The 19,944-nt window shown below is 30.2% G+C and overlaps 1 protein-coding gene across 1 annotated transcript in view; it reads left to right on the top strand.

Moving 5' to 3' along the window:
* LOC132744005 (uncharacterized) overlaps window positions 1-18,171 on the top strand; it is a 37,146-nt gene extending 18,975 nt beyond the window's left edge. The window contains exons 3-7 of the mRNA XM_060732605.1: window positions 2,533-2,913; window positions 6,645-6,788; window positions 9,659-9,742; window positions 13,634-13,721; window positions 16,082-18,171. Coding sequence (XP_060588588.1) covers window positions 2,533-2,913; window positions 6,645-6,788; window positions 9,659-9,742; window positions 13,634-13,721; window positions 16,082-16,997 — 1,613 coding nt within the window. The 3' untranslated portion in view covers window positions 16,998-18,171. The remainder of the gene's footprint in view (window positions 1-2,532; window positions 2,914-6,644; window positions 6,789-9,658; window positions 9,743-13,633; window positions 13,722-16,081) is intronic.
* The last annotated feature ends 1,773 nt before the right edge of the window (window positions 18,172-19,944 follow it).

Genomic DNA, 19,944 nt, shown 5'->3' with positions numbered 1-19,944 from the left:
TGCTTTGAAACTTTTAATGCTATTTCACATCATTACCCCCATCTGTACGCAAGAGAAGGTAACTCTGTCAAGGATTTGTTTTAAAAATTAAGGCCTTTTATCGACTTAGAATCTTGGTTAAGTTTTTAGTACCAGTCCACTTTTTGACTGAACTGTTTGAGATATTAATTTGAAAGTTGGAATACTTGTTTACAATATGATTCCCAAACATGTCCAGGAGAAGGTAATTCTGTCAAAGATTTTATTTGAATTATGGCCCTTAACTGTCAATGTTTTGTATTATAGGCAAGCACTAAAAAACTTAAAAAATCTAAAAAAATTCATTCCTATCCACTTGTTCACTTTACCATAAATTATGTCATATAAACATTGCTGTAATATTCAAGGGTATCAAACAACTAGTTCACTTTAAAAATACAGAGATTCTTGTATTGCCTTTTACTGCAAAAACTTTTTTTATTGGCAAGCAATAAAAAAGTCGAGCGCGCTGTCTTACGGACAGCTCTTGTTTACAAGTACACCTGAAATTTTCTCTTTATAATATCAGTAGGTAAATGTGAAGATAAAAAGTAAACTGTTTAAAAGTATGCTTTACAGTTCAAATGCTGTATAGTCAACATAGAAAATAAAAATCATGAAAATATGAAATTGATAATTTTTCACAAGTGGTAAATGAAGAGCAATCAGAGTTACTTCTCATTACAGTATCAATTGTTCTGTTGAATTTTAAAAAACAACAACAAAAAAACTAGATACAACATGGTAAAGGTGATCATTATATGACTTTCTTGTTTGAAAAATTTTGTTGGATTTTCTCACTGGTCTCTCAGTTATTGTACTATATAAATGTTGTTATGTATGTTTCACCCGGGAAGGGGAGATAATAACGGGACATAATATAATTTTACTAATTTAGTCTGGACTTTTCTTTTGCACTGATTTTAGTCTCATAAGCCAGATTTCAAATTTCTATGGGAAATAAAATCTGTAAAATCAGTTATCTGCAGAACTGTTGTTAAAGTAGGGAAAAAGTGCTGAGCTGTGCATTTTGTGAAAACTTCATTCATACGCGCTCACCCTTGGGAAATCGTCAGCGAGAAAATAGATCCATGATCAAGTGAAATTCAATTTTGCATATTTCTCAGCAGAGTTCAGGATTCTGAAATGTACCAGAAATATCTCCATTTGCATTATTAAAACATCAATACTAATCTGTGAAATGTGAAAAAAAATAATCTGACAATTAGGAAATGGATTGACTGTGATGCAAGGGGGCTGTGTATAATTTATCACCATTTTTTTTGTTGATGTTTATTTCAAGAACAAACAAAGGTGGATAAATTGAATTATTTAAACATCTCATTTGATTATCTCATTTTGCTAATTAAGCTGTAGTTATATCCAATTTATTGTCAGTTTTCTTGTCGTGTTATCAAATTAGCTTGTGGTTTTCAAATAATGTATTCTAGAGGCAATCAGTTTTACCCAGAATTAACATCAGTACATGTTTATACTGCATGAAATTTGCAGGAAGAACTTCGATTTAGTTTAGCTTTATTAAAGAAAATGTTGACAATGTGCCTGTAGTTGAAGATATTATAAAGTTCTGTTTAATTCGTAGAATACAGATACAACAATTGACTGTAAAATCCAGCTTATATTATAATATGAACAAGTAATCTGTTACATATAGATTACTGAAATGTATCTATAGATGTCATATATTTTTAGTGTATCTCAAATTTTAGCAAATCTTTTAAATATGTGGCCAACTAGAGATTGAGGACTTTAAATCCTCCCTTTATGAAATGAGCATTTTATATTCATTTTAAATACTTTTATAATTATACTTCTTATGAGGTTATATTTTGTTCAAAGATCAAGTATTAAATTTAATGTTTCTGTAAAGAATAAATTCAGTAATTGACTGTAATGAGTACGGCTACTTAAAAGTAATATGATGGATATTTGCTGAGCTTAGAAATTTTGAGAATAAAGGATTGTGGGAATGATCTACATTTACTCCAACTTAAGTTATTAACAAGTCTCTCAAATAAGGCTATAAAAAACAGAGGCCCTTTGTAATGATGCTTTACTCCTTGCATGTAAAAAGGTCCAAATGTTGCTTCCTCCTGAAATAGAGTGATTTCTGTAGCTGTTAGCTCCAAAATATAGAATTACTATATCTAACAGTCTTTTGAAGTGTCAGTGGCCCATTTGGATTTCCGGTTGCCACTATAAATAAACATAAATCATTGGAGTATTTGTCAGGATGTATTAATCACACACAAAAAATCACTAATTTACAGAATGATTTAAATTTAAGAAGAAACAGAGAAATTATTTCATACAAGATGTCAACTGTTCAGCATGTAATTCATTTAAACCAAGATCTTGAATGTGCCTAAGTTCCGGCATGAAAAACTTCAATTGGTCTACCATTTCCTTTATTATAAATATGAATTTTCTTTTTATATTTTTGGAGATAGGGTATAGCAAAATAATAAATAATCATTATTTTTCTATTTTTAGATCGTTCGTTCATAGACATCTGTTCCCAGCATACGGTGACGGCAAAATCTGTACACATTCATCACTCGGCTATTCCTCCTAGTATATATAACTATAACCAATGTTCGTGTCTCATCTCGCCCGACGTCTGCAACACCACCGCGAAGCTGAAATTCCGAGCTGTAGATATAAGGTTACAAGATAAAGACAACTTGACCAAATGTTCACTTGACAGCAGGATGGAACTGATTGGACAATGGGATAAGAAACTGTATAGCTGCGAGTCGGGCAAATTTCTGCACGGTTTTGAAGATTTTCATATTAGCAGCGAAAACAACATGGTGCTGTTTCTCCATAAAATGCCAAGAGTTTATCCAACAAAAGTCTGGCTTGAAGTTCAAGGTATATTTTAATGTTAAACATTACATGAAAATACATAAAGGTCAAATATATAAACAAATTGTACAACTTGCTGAAAAATTCAATCTTGTTGCCACCTGTGTCCTGATGAATTTCGTAGCCAGACATAAGTACCAAATATGGGACTAAATATAGGGCATTTTTGGGCAAGCTAGTACATAAATATAGTTATTTTAAATTTGTATTTATTCTGAAAGAGCTTGCAGAAGAAATGTAAATTTGAAATAATGTTGTATTTATGTACTCGATTCTCCAGAAACGTTGTCTTTTTATATGTTTATATATTCAAATATACATATATTCAATGTAAGTAACTATGTTGTGTAACAGATGTAAAGATAAATTTATTTTTTCATAATTAATTTGATAATAATTATTGTCACCTTATGACAGCTTGTATCTGTAATTGTCTTATATAAATTATGAACACGAATGATTTTTTTGTATAAACGTGTTTCCATTTATAAATGATGGACAATATAATGTCATATTTCTGAGTAAAACAATTTAATATATAAAAGTTAATCACGGACAAATGTCTGGTCCTGTGACAACAAAATTCAGTTTGAGAAATACACAACATTGTGGTGTTTTAACATCATGTAAGGATAGGCTAGAAGACAAAAAGGCATATTAGAAAATTTTAGATTGGTGAATCCATCTTTTAGCTCAGAAGTTCTGAAAAGTTATTCCAAGAGGAAAGAAATACTAGTTTTTTTACACATAGTTTATTGTCAATTATCTTGCACATTCTCAGTAAAATTTGTAAATGTTTCTAAGAAGTATGCCCCTTAGAAGTACACCCCATCTGTCAAAACTTGCAAATTAGTTGTGTTAAATAATTTTCAAAGTTTCTCTAATTGGGTTAAAAGGAAATCTCCTCATTCAGCATCTGCCTTGAAAGCATAATTTAAATTCTTAAATTCTTGATTTTATGATGTTTTAACTGTGTTAGGAAACACCTTCTGTCATAATTATACTATAATTTAATTCATTAGCATACTGGAGTGAGTCATTCTACAGTAGTATACACAATACAATGCCAGTAGCTCTAGGCTTGAATTTTTCAGTATCTATGAACAGTAAATTTTTCCTCCATGTCTTCAAGTATTTGTCTCTGAAGGTATCTTATAATAATCCCTGGCATTAGGAGAAAAAACAAAATATTTGAATAATTATGAGATCTTGGGAAGAATGCGATGATTTATATTAATTGCTCCAATCTTAATGGCAGCATTTAAAAAAAATTGTCATTTATTTTTTATAAAATAAGGTAAGAGTAATCTTTCCTTCAATTGTAATGTATGAGGAGTCTTGAGTAAATTTCTGTAAATGTAGATTTGTCATTATATTTCCATGATGTCAGGTTGAAATTGGAAAATTAAATGTTTATTTTAAATGTTTATTCAAAACAACATTACTATTTTCAAAGAAGTGACATTCTATCCAAATTGAGAGATTCAACATTGAGTATAAATGAATCCTATTTTTCATGTTTTTAAACTAGCCAACGTTATATATTTTGAAGTTTGATTCACTAAAGTAGCAAAGATGTTTTTTTATTATAAAGTAATTTCTTATCAATATTAAGGATTCCTTATAAAAGCTTGGCAGATATTTTGGGAAAAACGCTGATGCTTAAAACTTTAAATGTAATTTATGACAAACCTTAATGTAATTTATGAATTTCTCTTAAAAGCATAAGACAGATAATGTAGTTTCAAAAGAAAAAACTTCCAAAAATCAATTCTATTTATATCACTAGCTGCAGGAAAGGAAAAGTTTTGAATATGAAAAATGATCATGTAACCAGACATAATATTAAGATGTTGGGAGAAAATCTTGTTGGCAAACATTTCACTATGCTAAAACCAGTAAAGGTCTTAAGATGCTAACGAGAATTTAGATAGAAACAGACCAGGGTGTTGTTTACATTGAAAAAAAAATATATGTTTAAACTGTCTGGTTCAATAAATGTATGTGTGTGCCTGAACAAATAGATAAAATTAATGTCTTTACTGAAATGCTGGAATACATTATTATACATCTTGCACAACTACAGGGTTTGCGTTATCATAAATCAATGTAATTTTACAGAAGATCAAAACTGACAAAAAAAAATGTGAACAAGATAATCTAGAGGCTAATATTATAACTGTTTGTCAATTTGTGAAATCTTTAATAAGATTATATCTGATTTAGACACATTTTTTACAGATTGTGAAATCTTAATTTCATAGGAATCAGGACTTTTTATAAAGCTAAATTTTAAGCTGCATGCATCAAGAGTCATGCTGAATTTCATAAAAATTGAGAAAAATTTAATGTAAAAAAATGTTGAAGCTGTTGTCATGTGAGCTAGTCTTTTAAAGGCAGTTACTATTCTCAAAATTTACATTTTTAATGTGTGCGAGTATGCAAAAATGTCATCAGTGTGTATGGTGTTAAAAAGATGATGATAATAATAGTAAATTTGGATATAAAACATGTTACATTGACTTTACAAAATATCACAGAACTTATTGTTATTTATAATACCTTTTTCAAACTTGTTATATACTAGTATATTTCTTAAGTTTGATTTTTTTTTAAGAAATTTGTTTACTTGTCTTGAGGCATTTTGCTGTAAGTTTTTATATCAATTCTTCTGGTATTGGATATGTCAATTCACTGGTCATTTCCCTTATAAGTTCTTTTTAAGAAGTATGTTTTTATAAAGACTTTTATATGCTTGAACAGAACAAGTTAGTCTTATAATCCAACTGAATGTGAAATTCAAATAATTTTACCTGCTTGAATAGGACTTACACTAGTGACTTTTAAACTGGTGTCAATACTTGATACTTTCTAAGCTGTCAAATTATGTTATTGTCAGTAAATGGTTAAGAAAATTACGAAACATTGTAAGACATTACTTATCAGATTTATTTAACGTCACATCATAATGTATAGATCTAGTGTACAGATTAGTAATTTTAAATAGTTCGCCTCGAGGTCACAGTGATATATATCTATTTACTCATTCATTTTGATATATCATATATAAATAAAATAGGTTATACAGGTAATAGTAAAATATCAAAACAATTAAAATGACATTAGAGTAGGTAATTATTTAGATAAACAATACTTTAAAGAATAAGGTACTGGTATATGCTTTAAATAAAGCAGATTGTTATCTGTAGGAAAATATCTTCCCCATAATTATGATTGTTTATCAACCAAATTAAACTAATATCTCACTAAATATCTTATCAGAGGTGCAGCTTTTTTATTTCTAACCATATAAACTAGGAGTTACTGTCCTAGGTTAAAATATATATTGTATATATAAAGTATAGTATGTTTAGATGATGAGTATGAAAAAATGATATTGAGGTTAAGAATGGGGTCAGTTATTTATTGAAAATAGATACTCACTGTAATTCATAGGTTTATTCTACAAGGTAAAAATGTTATCCTTCTGCCCCCAAACCCCTATATATATTTAGATCACTAAATTTGTATTTTTATTTCATTTATATACAAAAAAGATATATATATTTCTGTATAAACAAATTCTAAGATAAATGTCAATATTATACATATGACTAGAATATATATATTGAGCATAGAGCTTAAATTTTGATGAAAATTATGTGCTTTTACATGTATACAAATATTCTAAGTTGTTTTGTTTGTCATATTAATGTCGGGAAGATGTTAAATTTCAGCTTCTCTTTCGGATGTGAAGGTCAGGGTGACATGTGGCCCTCGGAGTGTGGAGACTGCCCCTCGTTGTCCTGCCATACCAATTAGCCAATCAGAAACCATAGACACAGTGGAGGATGTCCCAGAACGGAAAAATAATAAACCAAGTATGATACTGAAATTTGTACCTGTTTGTTTGTTAGAAAAATAATAGTAGTAATAGGGTCTTCTGTGTGTTTTTGATTGTAGCTTCTGATTTTAAGTCATTCATATGCTGCTGATTGTTCTTAAAATGGGAATTCACAAAATGTTAATAGACAGCCATCTTAAATTGTCCTCGACAACCTATGCAATCTTGATAATTGACATATAACTTAACTGGTGGTGAGAATACTCCAAATCACCCTATTGAAAGCAACTTGTTTTTCTGCAGGGCCTCAGTGGCTAAGTGGTTGATGTCACTTGCTGTGAATAACTTTCCCCTCATTAATTAAGGATTTAATTTGCCCAGAGACTTTGGATTCTTTCATTTTAGGAACCTACATGTATTTTGTTAGCTAATGAAAGGTCGTTGTTCTACCCGGGTGCTGACTTGTGACTGAAATAATGCACAGAGAGGAGCACCTGAGGTCTTACTCCACCATTAAAGCTTAAAGTTTGCCATATTACCATTACAGTTATATTTGTGATTTAAAACGAACAAAATCAAACCAAACATTCAGTTTTGTAGATTGAAATTCTTCTAGTTAAGGACATTAATCATTGTGCTAGTGATAATGGTTGTTGATTGTGTTACATTAGCTACATGTATTACAGATCATTTAAACAAAACAATCAGTCTGTTATATTTCCTTATTTTATCAGACTATAAACAACATACATGTACCTTTGATAGAAGCAAGTCCATATTTTAGAGGAAAATCAATTTAGGTTGGAACCTATAATATTAGGATGTGTAATAGAATATCAGTAATGTTTGTATACATAGGGACATTTTCCATTTGTATTTTAAAACTAAAAGTATTCAATATGATGGAGAAAGTAATTCAATTAATGGAGGGGAAACCATTTTACTGTGATTACAGCAATTTACAGTCCTCTGTAGACAAAGTGACAGTTACATAACAATTTATTATAGCAAATGTTCACTATCAGACTGTTTTCATTTAGTTAAAGTTGTTTCTATCTGTCAGCTGGTTTAGATAAATAACAAGTTTGTGATTCTAGTCATGCAATCATGCAAATTAGAATTTTTTAAATGGTATTATTAGAAAAAAAATCTTATTTTAAACAGAAGATAAAGTTAACATAAGGACCATTTAACCTGATATTTGTCAGCATCCATGTAACAAAAATTGTATGCTGGGAAATTAATGAGAAATTATTTTGCATAATGTTTTTGAGTGCTTGATTCTATCTATAAGAATGGTTTAGGCTTACTGACACATTATACAACAGGTTGTTTTTATTATATTTCATATACATGATGTATACATGGGTACAAGTTTTCAGGCATCCTGAAAGTGCTCTTTTTCATATAATTGAATATATACATTGCATACAAACCAAATAAAGAAATGCCTTATTCAGGGTTTTCTTATATTTTGAACTTGCACCCATGTGTATACCCCACCTCCACTTTTTAGTCCCCTACCGGTTTACCGCCTCCGTCCGTCTGTCCGTCCGTCCGTCAGTCCGTCCGCACTACCGAAAAGGGATAGGGGGCCATCTAACTGTAAACATAACAAAAGAGAACAATAGAGTTCATTCCGTAACAATAGAGTAAGGGGCCATTGGCCCTCTATTAAACAATAGAAAATAACAAAAGAAATGGCCCCTTATTCCATTTCGGCCGGACGTCCGTCTGTCCGTCCGTCAGTCCGTCCGTCCACAAAACTGGATCCCGCGATAACTTGAAAAGTACTGAAAATATTTTTATGAAACTTGGTATATGGATAGATGGCAGTATGGAGATTATGCACGTCTTTTTCTTTTCTTCCTATGTTGAAAATTCTGGTTGCTATGGCAACAAATAGGCTGAAAATATGGCAAATTTTACACATAAACTGGATCCAGTGATAACGCAAAAAGTACTGGAAATATTTTTATGAAACTTGACATATGGGTAGATGGCAGTCTTGAGATTATGCACATTTTTTCTTTATTTACTATGTTGAAAATTCTGGTTGCTATGGGAACAAATAGGCTGAAATTATGGCAAATTTTACACATAAACTGGATCCAGTGATAACGCAAAAAGTACTGGAAATATTTTTATGAAACTTGACATATGGGTAGATGGCGGTCTTGAGATTATGCACGTCTTTTTCTTTTCTTCCTATGTTGAAAATTCTGGTTGCTATGGCAACACATAGACTGAAAATATGGCAAATTTTACACATAAACTGAATCCAGTGATAACTCAAAAAGTACTGGAAATATTTTTATGAAACTTGACATATGGGTAGATAGCAGTCTTGAGATTATGCATGTCTTATCTGTTTTTCCTATTTTGAAAAAATATCAGTTGCCTTGGCAACAAATAGGCTTAAAACATGGCAAATATAACAATATTTGTGATAAGTAAAAAAGAGATGAAATTTTTTTATGAAATTGCATCTTTAATTCAAGAGTTATCTCCTCTTTAAGAATTTTGCTTTTAAAATGTTATATTTTGGTAACAGGGATGTTTCAAATATTAACTTTAGAGTGTCCTTCAGTCCGTCTGTCTGTCTGTTCATAAAAACTATTTCCTGTGATCACTTTTAAAGAACTTTTCCAACAAATTTACTTAAAATAGAGAAAAATTGAAACATTAGTGAATGGCCAATGGCCCTTCAGAATGTTGATGGGGTTCTAACCGGTAGGGGACTTATGGATTGCTTGCAATACTATGATAATTGCTTGTTGTCATTGCTCCTTTGTCCTTGTTTTATAATTCTATATTTTTCAACATAATATTATACACAATATTTACATCATGTTTACGTTATAATACTTGTGTGTATATATAAGAGTATGTATTTATATATTACAGCTATAATACATTTAGATCCTGATGACATTGACCATGACATTGGTAGACCAGAAAAGGATGAACCTAGGGAGAAACAAAATCCTGGTACGTTCATGATATCACTAATGTTATACAACATTGTGTACATGTCATCTCTACACTATTATTTAAATTAAAGCTTGAATATTTAATATATGAATTAAGTTTATAAAGCTGTGTATCTGTTGTCTATAGTTTACAATAATTGTTGTTTTGTTTTATCATTGACAATGAATAATTCCAAAATACCTTATGAAATATATCCCTGAGGGGCCAATGACACATGCAGGAAATCATAGCATCATCAGAACATTTTATGCTGTTCATGTACAGTTTTTATGTGTGTTGAATAACACAGACATTCTATTCAAGAATCTGAAAAACATTTATTTATATTAATATTAAACTTTATAGAAATATTTCAATAATGAGATATAGCTTTATGGGTGACTCTACCAAGGTGACCCTCTCTTGAAGTAATTGACAGAGTCTGTCTTTGAAATAAAAACCCCTACAGATGCTTTATGATGTTTTGTTTTAAATTGCAGTTTTGAGAGAAATTGATTGTCAATTTATTTTAAAATGAAGGTTTGATATGAAATGAACTAAGCTAAAAGCACTTATAGACAAATTAAAACAGACATTTGTATTGTTTTTTTCTTCAAGTTTATATTTTTATTTGACAATACAGAAGACAATTGTGGGATAGTTTTCATACTAAATTATGAATAAAGTCAGTCAAGTAACTCAAGTTATTGGGCATGTGTGCACACTAGAGATTTTACCTTGAAATCACTGTTTATTTCTTAATTAGATATAAATAACACCTGATTGTATATATTGTTATTTTAATTGGCAAAATATTTGGCACCAATTTACAACATTAAAATAATATACAGTACAACTTGTTGATAAAGACCATCTTATAGAAGTCAATAGGTCTTTGTACCACAACAAGTAATTAATATGTAGAGGTTCATTTTATGAAATAAACTATGGCCTTTAATGTGCCAGGTTTTACTGTATAAGGTATTTGCATATTTAAAGTATTAATCATGCAATTGAAAATGTTTTCAGCTACAATTAGTAAAGTTTATGAACTGCATTAGTTCTACATATAGAGTAAAGTTTATGAACTAAGTACCTACATTTATAGTAAAGTTTATGATCAAAATAAGATCTCCATTTACAGTAAAGTTTTTGAACTAAAATTATATCTCCAGTTACAGCAAAATTTATGAACTAAATAAGATCTCCATTTACAGCAAAATTTATGAACTAAATAAGATCAACATTTACAGCAAAATTTATTAACTAAATAAGATTTCCATTTACAGCAAAATTATGAACTAAATTAGATCAACATTTACAGCAAAATTTATTAACTAAATAAGATCTCCATTTGCAGCAAAATTTATGAACTAAGTAAGATTCCATTTACAGCAAAATTTATTAACTAAATTAGATCAACATTTACAGCATAATTTATGAACTAAATAAGACCTCCATTTACAGCAAAATTTATGAACTAAATTAGATCAACATTTACAGCAAAATTCATGAACCAAATAAGAACTCCATTTACAGCAAAATGAATGAACTAAATTAGATCTTCATTTACAGCAAAATTTATGAACTAAATAAGATCTCCATTTACAGCAAAATGTATGAACTAAATTATATCTTCATGTACAGTAAAGTTTTTGAACTAGAATTAAAAAATTAGGGTCTACATTTAAAGATCATTTACTTAATTTGGTTCTACATTTACAGTAAAGTTTATGAATTAAATTACTGAAATTTATTAACTGATTACACTTACTAAATTTGGTTCTACATCTATAGTTATGTTCATGAACTGGTGTAGTGTTTACATTAAACACAATGGTTATGGTTTGGTAAGTTCCTAAATGTATGGTCATGTTTATGAACTAGTTTAGAGTAATGTTAAAGAATTTTTGCATGTGTTTGAAATAAAAACATTGCTCATTTATAGTAATCATTAATGTTTATGAATTGAATTAGAGCATAGTTCCTGCCTTTAACAGGCAAATTTCATGAATTGCATTTGGCTTAAGAAATATTATAGTATCTATAAATCATGAGATGTGGTAGTTTAATCATCATTGATTGTTAATGGCTGCACTCACAGCTAATGTGATAGACATGTATTGAGTGCATTACTTCTCTAAATATTTAATGGTGCATTTGTGTAATTGTCATATCTGCTGTATTTTCACAGCTTGTCTACAGCCTAATTGATCATATGATAAGTGTTTCCTGTCACCCCAATACTTCCCTTGCTAAAACTGTGGACGACAGTAGTTGTAAAGTAAATACATTCCAATCTTAATCTTCAAAGACCATTGGTCTGTAAATGAAAGTCTGTGTCAATATGTAGTCTTACAATGCATATCAATTTAAATATATTGAAAACAGGACTGAAAATGATGAATTTACATATTGTTTAGATGTTTTGATATCCATTGAGCTTGTTGTGTAAAGACTAAATAATGAAACGATTGCACTGGTTCTTCAATAACGTTGTTTAATTTCCCATTACCGGAAGTCAACCCGTATAATGACGTCAATAACATATAAAAAGGAGCGTCAAGCTAACATGACGCTAATATTGGCACAATAACTCAGTACATGCATATGCACATAACAGAGGTGTTACATTACTGTACAGGTTTTACAGTATTTCAGTAAAGTTTAACTTGCCTTGTTTATGTAGTAGGACTTTGATAGTAACCGCCTCCGTGGTCAAGGGTTAGAGTCGATGACTTTTAATCCAGTTACCTCTCTGGCGTGGGTTCGATCCTAGGGAGATGCTTTGGCAGTTTAGCGCGAAGGAAGGTAGTCTAGTTCTGGGTTAACTCTCCAGGAACAATGGTTAGGAAACTACCCGCCTATATGACTGAAATACTGTTGGGAAAAGGCGTAAAATGAAACAAACAAGCAAGGACTTTGATAACCCCTACTTTATAACTTTGTATAATGGACTTGCCCAGCTTTAAATTTAGAACAGTCCATTAGTGTTTAAGGGGTTTCATTATCAAAATACAAAAATGGCACAGCTGGGGTCACACTACATACATGTGAAGGATGGCCTGGTATTGGTTTCTTCTTATTCCTACTAGCACTCAGAGGTCCATATTTGATTCAACTTGGAAACAATATAAATACATGGTTTAAGTAAAATAGCGCAATTTGAATATTTCTCTGCATTTGCCAGGAACAGTCACAAAAAATTCTAAATTGAGGATAAATGTAAAACATGGCAACAATCTCTTTTCTAAGACTTCATGATTTATTTTCAAATTGTGATTTTTCATTGATTTCAGTTAAAATGAAGTGACTTTATGGAAGTTTGTAATTTATTGATGTACTTAACCTTTTCTTTTTCTTTGCCTACTTTAACTTCATATTTTCAAAGAAGTAAATGCTATTAGCGTGCCATTAAAACAAACTTAATTTTATGAAATCTTTAAAATCTATAATTGCCTTGGCAGATGTTATTAAGATGTATGTTTTTTAGGGTTTAACTGTAGGAAAAGTTTTGTTAAATGTCAGATAAGATAACTGGGTACAGTTAGAGGTTAAGTTACTTCATTCAAAAGAATAATTTATATAAACTGTAACTGTATCCAAAAAGTGAAACGTGAAAGTTGAAGGTTTGAATACCTAGATAAACTCTTGGTTAACATAATTCATAGTTCATAGTATGAAAATAAGTGAATATAAGTGAAAGTAAAGAATTTACTGCATTTTAAAAGACCAACATGTCAGACTCAATAAATGGTAAAATATTTTTGTTGTATTATTCATGTTCTAAATGGTCTAAACTTAAATTATTGTTAATTGTAAACAATTTTACTTACTTAAGTTACACTCCTGGGAAATATATACTGATGTTCAGTAAGGTGATACAATGTGTATATTTTATATTTACAGCTATGGCGGCTATTATAGGTGGTATCGTGGCAGGTGTGGTGGTTCTTATACTCCTACTTGTACTGGTCTGTCTCATCATCAGGAAAAAGTAAAATATATTTTTTATTTATTATTGTCTCTTTATTCACTTACATTTTATATTTTCCAATTTATCACTGATATTGCAAAAGTGTGTTTGATAAATTTGATGTCATTTTATTTAGATGAGAGTAGAAATCTTTGTCTGAAAATAAATATAAGAGAATTTAATATGTCATCTTTAAGATTAGAATTCAGTGAGTAGAATTGATTTTTGTGCTATAACCATTTCGCATTTAAACTATATAGCAATCCGAATTCTAACAGTTTGAAAATTTTGAACCTACTAAAGGGAAACAACTGCCATTAACAAGATAAAAGTAGTTCACAAAAATTGCCTCCCTTGATTTGAAGAAATAATTTTAAAAAACTTTGATATTTCAGAAGAGTTCCTTACATATATAAGTTGTAAATCCTGGTTGGTAGGTGTCTAAGTTAAAGTTTAACATGCAAGTGCATGGGTGATACATTTGTGTTTATTTTGATGTTTATAAAAGCATTTGTTTAAAAAATTACCCTTGGACCCAAATTTTAATTTATAAATGTTCAGAAATTTACTAGAGTCAAGCATGTGTTTTTGAGAATGAAAGCATGTGCATGTATGAGAGTTAAGACTACAGCCTGTGGCTGAACATTGCCTGACATGTTACTGAAAAGATAAGTAAAGACTGTAATGACAAAAGAATTTTTTGTGGCGCATCATGACTGTTTGTAAACACAACTCTTACCCCTGCAGAATGGTGGTGTAAATAGCAGGCATAAAAAAACATTTTCAGAGTCACTCATCCTGCAGGATGAGTACTAAAAAAAACTACTTCTAAATCCAATGTGCAGGCAACATTTTTCTACTCGCCCTGCATCAATTCTTATAAATTCTACGCATCATTACCAGTAGACAAGTGGAATTTTTAATCTCTGAATAGGAAGGAAATAAACTGGTTTTTTTACCTTTTTGTCTGTCTCACACTGCCATGTCAATGAGATGGTTTTGTTTTTTTACAATTTTACAATCTGAAAGTCTCTGCAGTGTAGGGCCTTCACCAGGGGTTTTGAGGAATCAAGTTTCTGCCACTTCCTGGCTCAATGGTTATAACTTATAACTGATTGTTGCATTATTTTAATTTCTAGCCAGAAATGTGAATGTTGAAAACTTTGGTGAGTAAGTGATAGAAGTAAATCTTAAGGTTTTAAAACTGCTGAAACATTTTTTTTTAAAATTATTGTAAAATGTGTAGGGCAGAAAAAATGTTTTTAATATTATATCGAAGTACTCTTTATGATAATTCATTAAAGTAATATTAGACTTAATACAATAATGTTAATGTGGAACGTTAAATAACAAAGCATGACAGGGTTTAAACCAGTATATATAGGGCTCATAATGATTCTTTAGTTTATTTTCTTTAGTTTATTACATACAAGTTTTTCTCCTGAATTATAAAACTGAGGGTATAGTCCAGGAGATTGCCTGTGCCTTTGTTTTAATTTGTTACAAGTTATTTTAGACCACCTGTCTTAGCAGCTTACATTTTTATATTGTTTTATATTATTGGAACACACTTTGTAGTAATTACATTACAAAATCTAACACACACATACATATATATGAAAATGCAAGTATTCTGGGAAAAGTGACTGCTTAAATAACATAATAAATATGAAATGTAATATGGTTTTCATTTTGTCAGGATCATACTTCTATTTTAAGTAGGGATGACAGTTTTAACGGTGCTTGCTGTTTGAATAAAATTTTGAATTTGATTAAATTTGTTAGCAAGGATATTGGCTATGAAAATGTTAAAATGATATTAAATATTTAAAATGTTCGCTTTCCCTATCTCTGAATATGTAAACTTTTTATTGATGTTAGAACATGTGACTACTACATGCATGATAAACAGAAATGATGTAGAACAAAGATGTGTTAGATTTGTTTCTGAGGTTAATTCTGTTAGATAATACTCAGTTGGACATTGGTATTTCTTTAAGTTAAAGTCATCAGAATCAGAGGGTCAGGGATTAAAATAGATTCTAACAATTTTACAAAGCTAATGAAAATATGATCAGATAAAACATGTTCTAAATAAACTTAGAAATAATTTTTGTGACAATAAATAAAAGAGATATTTCTAAACTTTATCGGGTAATATCATAAAACCAAAGCTACTCTTGCTTTCTTCTGAGAGTTTCTGTTATAAATTTTTGTCATGTTTGAAGGTGTTTTTAGCTATGACATCATTTTTTGAGAAATATCAGCATGGCCTCTCACATACCTGTTAAATACAGTCTGTTATCTTAAAGTATAGTATATGTATTCCTGTGGAATAAGTACATAGTGTTTAAATAAAAGTTATTTTCTTCTGTTTGAAGGAAAAAGAACAAGGATCACCAGGGTTTACCAAGTGCCAAAGAATGTCATCCTTATGTGGAGGAAAGTCATCAAGTAAATTACTACGAGCAGATTAATGACAAGTCTACTGTCGCTACACCAGAAACCGGTAAACATGTGATATATCATCAACCGTGGGGGAACCAGCCTGGAGTCAATGTCCAGAATCGTGCCAAACCTGCCGATCTTGCCTACGCTACAAGCGAAGAAATTAAAGTTCTTATAGAAAAAATGGAAAAAGATCGGCAAAGTATAGTAGATGGTTGCGATGAACATTACTCTGAACCAGACCCCACCTACTACAGACATATAAGTACATTTTCTTTCAAACCACATGGGAAGGATTCTCCAGACGGTCAAGGTGCTATAGAACAAAAAAGTAAAAATGAAAGCGAAACAGAATCTGTTGCTTCAGAAAATTGTGGAACAGAGAAATTAGAATCTGAAGACTCGAAAGTTGAAGCAGATAGGGGAATAGATTCTGATACAGAATGCCATAAGGCAGAGTCTGAGACTGTGTCAGCAACATACGATGGGTACGAGTCTCCAAGAGTCAGCAGTTGTCAACCATCAGATGCCACTGAGTCTGTTAGGACGAGCGTGCGATCGAGTGTTCCGTCAGAGTTTCAGAATTATGTCTATCATCCAGAAGCTGTTATATTAGAAGACAGCCAGTCTGATTTGGACATTCCAGAAGAATACGCCCCACCTGTTTCTGAAGCTGTTAAAAGTCAGTCCGGCACTGATAGTGATGGGAAAGTAACTCTAGGTGGTTATAGAGAACCAAAGGGAAGTAATGAGTTTCTATTTATGGACACTGATTCAGAAAAGGACACAAAGAGTGATCACCCTTACAGTCCTGTGTATGATGAAATCAAAGAAAACACAAAATTGTGATTTGTAATTGATTTTTTTTGTGTTGTGAATTGTTTTACTTGTTAGATTATTTATGTTTTATTGAACTTTTTTATTGATATTATGAAAGCATATTGCCAATTGTCAATTAATGATTTTCTTCAAAGCTGTTGTTTTCTTTTAAGAATATTGTATATTGTTAATAATGTTGTGAATATTTTTAGTAAAGAAATTCAGAGTGATTATATATCATTGAATTGACATTTTTGATAATGTAGGTTTTTTATCTGAACTTGATTTAAGTGGAACTTACAGGAGAAGATCCTCTTGCATAAAGATGTTAATTTATTATAAATCATTCTTTATTTTTTAATGATAAACTTTTAGTCATTAATGTTTTCTTTAAAGATACTCAACTAAAAACAGCTAATTACAGGTGTACCAGTGTACATGTACATAATGAATAGAAACTTACCATTTTATAATAAGCAGAAAATTAAAAGCATATCTTATATTTTTGGTGGTTGTGTTTTTATATTTTGTTATATAAGATCGGATTCTACACAGTATTATAGTTCAGTTGTTGTTTATCTTTTGAAAATTTTATTAGAAGTTAGCACTGATGTTTTGCAGTTTATGGCATTTTATTGAATTACATACTGTAGAAATACCCTTTAACTTTAATAATCTAATCTAAGAAATTGCTCTATACACTATTTTGTCACATATAATTGAAACATTTAAGACAAGATTAGTGAAAGGTTTATTGCTTTCTTCCAGTAATGATTTTTTTGCTCTTCTTGATTAAATATAAGTCATATTAAAGTGATCTCTTTCCTTATCAATAAAGGTAACAAAGTATTTAAGGCCACTACTTGATAGTAATTTATTGTAGTATATTTTAGCTATAATGAAAGAAAGGTATTTTCATTTAAATCCAGGAATGTTTGAAATTTTACAACATTTTACTGTAAAAACTTTTCACTTATATAATATGATGCACAGATAAACTTGCCAATAGTGAGCACTTTATGTACATATATACATGTTTATTTGTTTATCTGATTTTTAAGGCAATTTTAAATTTTTTCGATCATATCTTAGTGGTTGATCCACCTAACCAACTTGCCTGGATAACTAACCAGTAACTACCAATGTCACAACAAGTAACTAACTACTTATCCTACATGATTTCTGAATCAGCGAAGAGAGACAAAACGACAAAACCAACATAATGGGTTTGCGACCAGCATGGATCCAGACCAGCCTGCGCTTCCGCGCAGTCTGATCAGGATCCATGCTGTTCGCTTACATACTCTATAACAAGTAAATAAACTGATAGCGAACAACATGGATCCTGATCAGACTGCACGGATGCGCAGGCTGGTCTGGATCCATGCTGGTCGCAAACCCATTATGTTGGTTTTGTCATGACGCAGCTCAAATGACCGTTAGAGTCAATGTCCAAGATGAATTGTCCGAGAGAAATTTCACCTCAAACCAAATACTACATTAATCATATTAATATATTTGTCTTAAGATAATATGATTTGGGCATTGTCAAGAAATGAATTGTTGTTGTTGTTGTTGGGGCAGATGAGACATTCTCGACAAAATTTTAATACCTCGATCATTTCCTGTTGATAGTTCTTGTTACATTGTTCATCAATGATTTTTTTTGTAATTAGAACTTTTTTCTGATTCTATAGATTTTTATTTAATTTATTAGCGCATAATAACATTCCAGACTTATTTATTGAAATATTTGGTTGTGTACTGATTAATCTTTCCCCTTTACCCCACCCACATTCCTTTTATTGTTTAATATACTAATTTATTCAATATATCTTAATATTATGTTAATTAAAATATGTTAAATATTTGTTTTATATTATGAAGTTACATATAAATGTTTGTAGCAAATGTTGAAATACATCTTCCATCACAATGTGTACAACATGAAATTATGAAAGTTATAAATGTACATGTGTATGGATATTGTATAAAACAAGTTATTTTGTTTACAACAAATGCTCCCAGTTGACAGGTCAACATCTCAAGGGAGGTAATTGGTCAACATCTGAAGGGAGGTAATTAATGTAATCAATATCATGCTAATTTTGTATAATGTTAAGCTGAATATGAGAACAAAGTTTGCATGATCAGTTAAGCTAATTATAATAAACTTATAAAAGTCCTATAAATGAAGAAAGCAATGTTGTACAAGAATTGTTCTACAATGAATAGGTTAATATGAGAAGGAAAATGTCATGTTTTAAAAAATAAAAAATCTTTTCATAACTTCCTCTGATTTAAATTATTGAAAAGTTTTTTGTTTGTTTTAAGGTTAAGGTCGTAAAGTACATAATGTTTTATAAAACAGGAAATATAAAGATAAGTTTGTGTGGCAGGCTGTATGAATAACTGAGATGTTTATACGATGTTAAACCATTGCCAAAATATGCTTTATTTATTTCTAAAGGTATCTGCATAATTCTAAAAATAAAACTGTTGTTTTTAATCTGTATCAGTTATATTGTTTTAGTAGCTTGTCTATTTCTAAGAGCTATTATAATAGCTGCATCATCGTTGTTGTCATCTTGCAAAAACTTTAATGTAGCTCATTATTCAAACATTTCAAAAGGTATCAATATGAAATATGGTATTGAGACAAGGGGCATAATTTTGAAAGTATTATTTTTTGGAGAGTAATGTCCCTTTTTAACTTGGAATTTTCGCATGCGGTGCTCTTGTTGAAACATAGATTTTCTTAATTTTACAATTTCCTTAATTGTATCATACATTTTATATAATGTAGAAATCATAAAATTGTGTCCCTTTGAAATATCAGTTTTGAAATAGATGGTACAGTTTATTGATAAAATAAAGATATTATATTTGTATTGTCTAAGGTAATTTTGAAAGCAAGATGTTCTATGAACATTGTTTATGTTTTTATTTTGTTAATATGTAAGTTATGTCATAAGAA

The sequence above is a fragment of the Ruditapes philippinarum genome, unplaced genomic scaffold (genome assembly GCF_026571515.1).
Source record: "Ruditapes philippinarum isolate M1 unplaced genomic scaffold, ASM2657151v2 ctg684_1_1_1_1, whole genome shotgun sequence".
Taxonomy (NCBI): Eukaryota; Metazoa; Mollusca; class Bivalvia; order Venerida; family Veneridae; genus Ruditapes; species Ruditapes philippinarum.
This window is presented reverse-complemented; position numbering and strand designations above follow the sequence as displayed.